General features: G+C 40.0%; 2 protein-coding genes across 2 annotated transcripts in view; both read right to left on the bottom strand.

The window, feature by feature from the left end:
* Positions 1-5,574, bottom strand: part of LOC113470741 — a 6,672-nt gene extending 1,098 nt beyond the window's left edge. The window contains exons 1-2 of the mRNA XM_026829425.1: positions 5,177-5,574; positions 4,237-5,112 (exon numbers count right to left, since the gene is read on the bottom strand). Coding sequence (XP_026685226.1) covers positions 4,237-5,112; positions 5,177-5,574 — 1,274 coding nt within the window. The remainder of the gene's footprint in view (positions 1-4,236; positions 5,113-5,176) is intronic.
* An 87-nt stretch (positions 5,575-5,661) lies between these two features.
* Positions 5,662-6,494, bottom strand: LOC113470740. Its single transcript, XM_026829424.1, has 2 exons — positions 6,149-6,494; positions 5,662-5,804 (listed from the first exon to the last, which is right to left on the bottom strand). The coding sequence occupies exons 1-2, from the start codon at positions 6,315-6,317 to the stop codon at positions 5,662-5,664; spliced, it is 312 nt and encodes a 103-aa protein (XP_026685225.1). The 5' UTR covers positions 6,318-6,494.
* Between the last annotated feature and the right edge of the window lie 1,576 nt (positions 6,495-8,070).

Below are 8,070 nucleotides of genomic sequence, written 5' to 3'. Positions count from 1 at the left end.
AGAAAGCCAGCCGTTCCGAGAACGAACATTATCCCTTCAGGATAAAATCCACCCCGGGCGGGAATCGACCCCGCGGCCTGGCGCTTACAAGGCAGACGCACTACCAACTAAGCTAACTAGGCTGGCTCATTTGAATTTAATTAGAGTTAGTTGTAAAGTAACTTCCCGAGACCAATAGGCTGTTGCTACTTTCTGGTGTTCTCGTGTTGACCCAGCTCCTAAATGGGAAGTATTGTGTCTCTTCTCGCCCATCTGATGAGAGGCATACTACAGAATTGCACCGCGTATTTTTACCCGAAGCGGCAACGTCAAAGCAAGAATAATGATGACACTAATTAAATACTTGTCTTGATTACCGGGCACTAGAATAGAATTGTCTGTTTAGGCTGGCTCCTCAGCGATTCTTAAGGTCGATCCTGGCCAAATTGTTGAGTCCTTATTAAAAAGTACCTATACATTAATACATGTTTGATGTGAGCATGGATAGTTAGAATTGGCTAGAAATATACGTAAATATTCCGGGAATGGTTTCTAAAAATTCCAGTCCTGTTCGGAGCCTTTCTTGCTAGTCTGACATTTTTTGACCTTTCGTGGCGTGTAGAAAACATTGGCTGCGTTGGCATGTATGGATTTGTTGCTAGTGCACATGGTCGATGGGGCAGGCAAAAGTAATAATAATAATAATAATAATAATAATAATAGTGCTTATTTATACTGCTCGCATAGGACTGAAAAGTCCCTTTACTCCAGCAGTAGGCTACTACTATTATTGTGGTCAAATTCTCAAATTATATGAGGATAAAATTCCATACCTCGGCTGGGATTGAACCCACGCCCTCCTGTTTAACAAGCGAGCGTCTTGACCACTACACCACCGAGGTAGGTTGAACATACTCATATTAGGTACCTATGTTTAAATTCTCATTAAATTAGTACCATTATTACACGTATTACCTTTCGAGAAATAGGTGAAGTAGATAGTTATATGTACCACCTACATTTTGGTGGAGATGCCAAAATTACCGCTCAAATTTTCTCTTCACCCCTTTACACCAAAACTGGTCTAAACATTTTGTCTGCTCATAATTAGGTATCTTCTCGGAAGTAGGTATGAAGTGAAAGGTAAACCCAAATCTGAAATGTTTCTTCATTTGGGATTGCATTGTGAGGTATGGAATCCTCCCTTGTACCTAAATACCCCTTAGGTACCCTGTCCTAATATTATGTAGCGTACTTGGAAATTCCCTGTGGAACTCATAAGCGGTTTCCTTAACAACAATATTCCCTATTGCTACATATTCCCTATTATGTTACATATTCCCTATTTTGTAAAGTGTGTTATCACTCCATTATTATTGGTGGTCAGGGCGTTTTTAGGGGGTCCGTCCGGGGCTATTTGACCGGGCGCGGGCTTTTCGAGGGACCCGGAACCAGCTTTTTCAAATAATAATAATAATAATCGCCTATTATGCCTTGAGAAATCCTTGAAAATATTGATGGAATTAAAGGAATATTTCTATAGGATAAAAAAAATGTTAGAAAAGCCCCATTTTTGAAGCTATCGTCTGTCCCCATAGAAGGAGTTATCCAAACCTGGTCGACCTATATATCAAATTAAAGGTCTTTTTACCAGGAACACTGGTGCAAATTTTGTTCAGAGAACCATAAAGCCAAAAAACCAAAAAAACTGGTTTTTGGAGGATTTTTTCACATTTTCTTACATAAATGAGCTCTGATCTCGAAATTTGTCGCGATGACCTATGAACTCAAAGCGAGAAAGTTTTAGGTAACACTTCAGTCGATCATTTAAGACCGGTTTTAGCGTCATCTATGTTAAGCTACGCCGAGCAAGGCCAATAAATGGATGGGTGACTTGAGCCTTATATTGGGAATAAAGGGAGAACGGGCTCTAGTCTTGATTTTAAATCATTACATGAAAGTAAAATCAAAAAATCAAATCAAGAATGATAATAAACTGAATATTAAACAAATTGGGTGGGTACATACGTACATAGGTACTGATTTTCTCTAATCACGATCGAATAAACTACGGGCTAAAAAATTCCCGGAGGGACGGACCCAGCTTGTTCTCTCCTAAGACGCGCGAGCTTTACACCCAGAGGCTGTGTTTCAATCTTGGAATTCCTTGCCAATGGGTGTTCTAGGTATTTAATTCGAAGAAATTTCTTCAGATCAATGAAGTTTATTGATTCTACAGGGTATTCCAAAAATTGCCCTCACTCCGTAAGTGGTGAAATTTTCAAAGTGTTAATTTCTCTAGAAATCGAATCGGCTTAATAAAATTAAAAGATGTTTGAAGCACTTCTTGAGTCCGGCTGGGGGATTGTAAACAGGGAGTAGACCAGCTTAGTCTGGGTGGGGGACTTAAAACGGGGAGTAGACCAGCTTAGTCTGGCTGGGGGACTTTAAACAGGGAGTAGACCAGCTTAGTCTGGCTCGGGGACTTTAAACAGGGAGTAGACCAGCTTAGTCTGGCTGGGGGACTTTAAACAGGGAGTAGACCAGCTTAGTGTGGCTGGGGCACTTTAAACAGGGAGTAGACCAGCTTAGTCTGGCTGGGGGACTTTAAAGACATCTGAAATTCCAAGACATTCCTGGGTAGTAAAAAGTACATCTGATAGTTCTGAAATACACTGTAGTTTGGTACTTTTTCTACTTATTCTGACTCTGTACAAGGGTACTGTTTATACCGAGTTGATTTCTATGTAATAAAACTGATTCTGTGTAATCTATCAATGTTGACCATAGCATGCTATTGCCCCGGTATACATAGACATGCTATCGTGAGTTCCTTGAATAGGGAGGACTCGAATTGACGGCCTTTATCCGTTGTGATACGGAGAACCGGGCAATCCGATGAGTGTAGAAGGCCTTGGCGACAGTGGGAGCCTCTTGGTCTGCGAGAGGGATGACTTCGGGCCATCAAGTGAAGCGGTCGACCATGGTCAGACAGTAGCGGAAGCCGTCTGAGTGTGGCATGATGATCATGTCCAAGTTTATAATAATAGTGCTTATTTATACTGCTCGCATAGGACTGAAAAGTCCCTTTACTCCAGCAGTAGGCTACTACTATTATTGTGGTCAAATTCTCAAATTATATTGAGGATAAAATTCCATACCTCAGCTGGGATTGAACCCACGCCCTCCTATTTACCAGGCGAGCGCCTTGACCACTACACCACCGAGGTAGGTTAGTTTAAAGTTAAAGCTTCTAATATTAGCGGTAAATATTAGAGGAACTGCAACTCCTGAGGTCTTATCTCTCCAAAGTAGAATAAAATCCGCCTCGGGCGGAAATCTAACCCTGCAAACTAACTAGGCTCGGTGTCTTAGTAAGTATGTACGGTTGCCCACCAACATCAGTGTTGTAGTGGTTAGCGCGGCGGACTTCGGATCTGGAGGTCGGTGGTTCGAGTCCAAGTCAAGTCAAAAAAATTAGCGAAGTTGTATTAAGCGGGGAAAAGGGGGACTTGTTTTGAGACGAGGATTTTATGCTCAGCACAATTAAAATTCTTTCTTTTTTATGTAAGATTGCCCGTGCTTAGTCACGGAAAATTGATCATAAATCATAAGTCGAGATCGTTTCGATAACATATGTACTTTTGTACAACCTGCCTCGGTGGTGTAGTGGTTTGATTTTGTGATATCTCACGGTTTGTCTGATTTTATTGAAATTCGGCGGCACACATATTGAATTGTTGTAATATGTTAAGAACATTTGTTCAATAGATTTCGATCGAGCCATCAGGGCCTTTGGGGGCCCTTTCTTTGAACTTCACAGTTGACTGAACCACCGGGTAATTCCATAGCAAAACACCTCAGCAGTTTTTTTTTCAACAATATTAAAAAGTTAGAACTTTTAAGGGTATACACAACACTTGGTAAAACAAATTAAAATCAATAGGGGAAAGCTGGTTTTCCTTTCCCCTATTGATTTTTTTGTTTTAAGAACTGTAACTGCTAAGGTCTTATCGTCCCGAAATCGGAGAGAGAAGGAAGACAGGATAGGAGAAAGCCAGCCGTTCCGGCGAGAACGAACATTATCCCTTGAAGGAAGACAGGATAGAAGAAAGCCAGCCGTTCCGAGAACGAACATTATCCCATCAGGATAAAATCCGTCCCGGGCGGGAATCGAACCCGCGGCCTGGCGCTTACAAGGCAGACGCACTACCAACTAAGCTAACTAGGCTGGCTTTCTACTTCTACCAAGTTATAATGTCCCTTTTCAGGTCACTTTCCCTCTCATATCGATGGCCATTGGACTTGTCCTCATCCCTTTCGTATCGATGCCCATTGAACTTGTCCTCCGCATAAATATTCTCCTCAATATTGTGCAAACTATCGAAAGCGCTTCCCGAATACTGATGGCGTTCGGAGCGGATCCGCCGAAGACAATCGACATTGAAGAACCCCTTGCGAAGTTGATCGATGAGTTCGACCTTGTCTTCAATGCGGGCAGTGTTGTCGTTGATGAAGTTCGTGATATCTCGGCCAAGATCGGCGTCGAGTCGGGAACTGGCGAAGAGTCTTTGCGTTGATGCGTCGCTGTCGGTTGCTCTTGAACTATTGACGGTAAATCTTCTTTGTGTTGAAGCGTCCGCGTCGTTTGCTCTCGCACTATTGACGCTGAAATGTCTTGGGGTTAACGCGTCCGCGTCGATTAGCCTCGAACTACTGATGTTGTTGACGCTGAAGCGTCTTACGGTTGACGCATTGTCGTCGGTTACTCTCGAACTATTAACATTGTTGACGTTCAGGTTTAACCGTCGCTGGTTGGGTACATCATTAAGACTCGCTCTACGGTGCCTTGGCGACGACGAGGTGTCACTGCTTCCTCCGTACGTCAGCTTGGTGGGTTTGATCTTTCTCAGGTCCGTCAAATCGGGTGGTTCATCAAGCGCCAAGTTTTCAAATCGGTTGATAATCTCGCTATGCCTCCTCCGTGGGATGATGGTGGGTTTGATTTGGTCTTCGTCGGAACTGGCGAAGAGTCTTTGCGTTGATGCGTCGCTGTCGGTTGCTCTTGAACTATTGACGGTAAATCTTCTTTGTGTTGAAGCGTCCGTGTCGTTTGCTCTCGCACTATTGACGCTGAAATGTCTTGGGGTTAACGTGTCCGCGTCGATTAGCCTCGAACTACTGATGTTGTTGACGCTGAAGCGTCTTGGACGTATTGTCGTCGGTTACCCTCGAACTATTGATGTTGTTGATATTCACACTGAACCGTTGTTGGTTTGGTGCATCATTAAGACTCGCCCTCCGATGCCTTGGTGAAGAGTCGGTTCCTCCACACGTCAGATTGGTGGGTTTGATCTTTCGCAGATCCGTCAAATCAGGTGGTTCATCAAGCGCCAAGTTTTCAAACCGGTTGATAATCTCGCTATGCCTTCTCCTTGGGATGATGGTGGGTTTGATTTGGTCTTCGTCGATGTTTGTGTCGGGAGACAGGTCCCTTTCGGGAGTTTGGAGGTCGAAATCGAACTGGTTTGGCGAATTTCTGGACTGGGCTGGACTTTGAGGATGCTGAACGAGAATTTGGCTGTCTTTCTCCATACCAAATATTCGTTACACGCGGATATCACACATAACTTTAGTTTATAGCTTTCTTTTGTTGTGTCTTTTTTTAAGTTCACTCGTTCTTTACACAGAAAACATCACACAAGGTTCTCGCCCATTGTTGTTAGCGTCAACTTTGCTGAGTAGCTTTTCGATTGCGAGGGCCGCTTTGTTGTAGATTTCCAGAGGGAGTTGAACGGAGATCTTTAGTTGATGATTTTGATTTGGTCCGTTTTGGTGATACTGGCAATGGTGGGGACCAGAGATCCACTTTTGCTGATTCTGATTTGGTACAAAACAAGGTTCCCGCCCATTGTTGTTAGCGTCAACTTTGCTGAGTAGCTTTTCGATTGCGAGGGCCGCTTTGTTGTAGATTTCCAAAGGGACTTGAACGGAGATCTTTAGTTGATTTTGATTTGGTCCGTTTTGGTGATACTGGCAATGGTGCGAACCAGAGATCCACTTTTGCTGATTCTGATTTGGCTCGTGATGGTTCTTCAGTTGCCAATTCCTTTGTTGTAGATTTCCAGAGGGAGTTGAACGGAGATCTTTAGTTGATGATTTTGATTTGGTCCGTTTTGGTGATACTGGCAATGGTGCGGACCAGAGATCCACTTTTGCTGATTCTGATTTGGCTCGTGATGGTTCTTCAGTTGCCAATTTTGATTTGGGTCGTTTTGGTGCTGATAATGGGGCGGACTTTGAGGATGCTGAACGAGAATTTGGCTGTCTTTCTCCATACCAAATATTCGTTACACGCGGATATCACACATAACTTTAGTTTTTAGCTTTCTTTTGTTGTGTCTTTTTTTAAGTTCACTCGTTCTTTACACAGAAAATATCACATATAATTTTAGTTTTTATGTCTCTTTTGTTGCCTTTATTAAGTTCACTAGTTCTTTACACAGAGATATTTATACACAGAAAATATCACATATAATTTTAGTTTTTATGTCTCTTTTGTTGCCTTTATTAAGTTCACTAGTTCTTTACACAGAGATATTTTTCACAAAATATCACACATAAAATTATTAGATCTTTGTTGCCTTTCTGTTTCACTTGACCTAGATTAAAATTGCTGTGGACAAAATGAATATTATTTATTACTTTGAAACTTTTGTCACTTTTATCAGTTTTACGACTACAGTTTAATACTTCTCTCAATAATATTTATAACTACGATATTATTGTCATTTAATTATTTCTTTAAAAAAGATTATCAATTAATTAAAAGGAGGTACATGATCTTTTATTGACTTTATTAAGAATAATTCTGTTTTCATATTTTTTTCTACTCTACATATTTTATAATTTTGGGTGGTCGGTTTAATTTTATTTGTCCTATCAATTTAATTTCCATAATATCAATTTTATTACTATTTTCTTTGGTATTTCAACCTCTCACGTTTAGTTCTTTTTTTCGAACATTAATTCATGTACTCTTTGTATTTTTCTATTTTATTAAATCAATTAAAATTGAATTGAACTGTAGGAGTACCTAACAATGAGATGGTCAATTTGCCATGCGTTGTGGGAGGATATCGCCATCAAGAAAAACCTTGAAACCGCATCACTCATTTATTACCTAAGTATCTATTAGAACAATATGTTTTGTAGAGTCGTATACAATTGTATACGTTTGTATAGAATATAATTATTAATTACCTATGTAAATCCTATGTATTTCATTAATAAATGAAGGCACAAGTTTGCCAAAAACAATAACCTATGTTTTATGTATCACAATACAATTATGTACTTAGATTTCTAGTTATTTCAACTGCTTGTACGTCATTTGACTACATTTCCAGTACACATTTCTAGATTTTCTGGTAATTCAATTGCTCGCACGTCAATTGTTTGATAGAAAACTCATGATTTGATGAGGTTTGCACACATGATGAGGTTTGCAGATGGAGTACCTAACAATGAGATGGTCAATTTGCCATGCGTTGTGGGAGGATATCGCCATCAAGAAAAACCTTGAAACCGCATCACTCATTTTACCTAAGTATCTATTAGAACAATATGTTTTGTAGAGTCGTATAAAATTGTATATGTTTCTATAGAATATAATTATTAATTACCTATGTATTTCATAAATAAATGAAGGCACAAGTTTGCCCAAAAACAATAACCTATGTTTTATGTATCACAATACAATTATGTACCTAGATTTCTAGAACAATAACCTACCTATGTTTTATGTGTATACAATTGTATACGTTTGTATAGAATATAATTATTAATTACCTATGTAAATCCTATGTATTTCATAAATAAATGAAGGCACAAGTCTGCCCAAAAACAATAACCTATGTTTTATGTATCACAATACAATTATGTACCTAGATTTCTAGTTGTTTCAACTGCTTGTACGTCATTTGACTATACATTTCCAGTATACATTTCTAGATTTTCTGGTAATTCAATTGCTCGCACGTCAATTGTTTGATAGAAAACTCATGATTTGATGAGGTTTGCACACATGAT

The sequence above is a fragment of the Diaphorina citri genome, unplaced genomic scaffold (genome assembly GCF_000475195.1).
Source record: "Diaphorina citri unplaced genomic scaffold, Diaci psyllid genome assembly version 1.1 scaffold1792, whole genome shotgun sequence".
NCBI classification, from domain to species: Eukaryota; Metazoa; Arthropoda; class Insecta; order Hemiptera; family Psyllidae; genus Diaphorina; species Diaphorina citri.
The sequence above is the reverse complement of the archived record's forward strand: the minus strand, read 5'-3'. Positions and strand labels throughout refer to the sequence as shown.

Bases quoted from the DNA above. Each gene is read 5' to 3' on its own strand.
- LOC113470740 (XM_026829424.1), bottom strand. From the start codon at position 6,317: ATGGAGAAAGACAGCCAAATTCTCGTTCAGCATCCTCAAAGTCCGCCC. The intron at 5,805-6,148 runs CAAATCAAAATC...ACCAAAACGGAC, and splicing joins CCAGTATCACCAAAACGGAC to CAAATCAAAATCATCAACTA.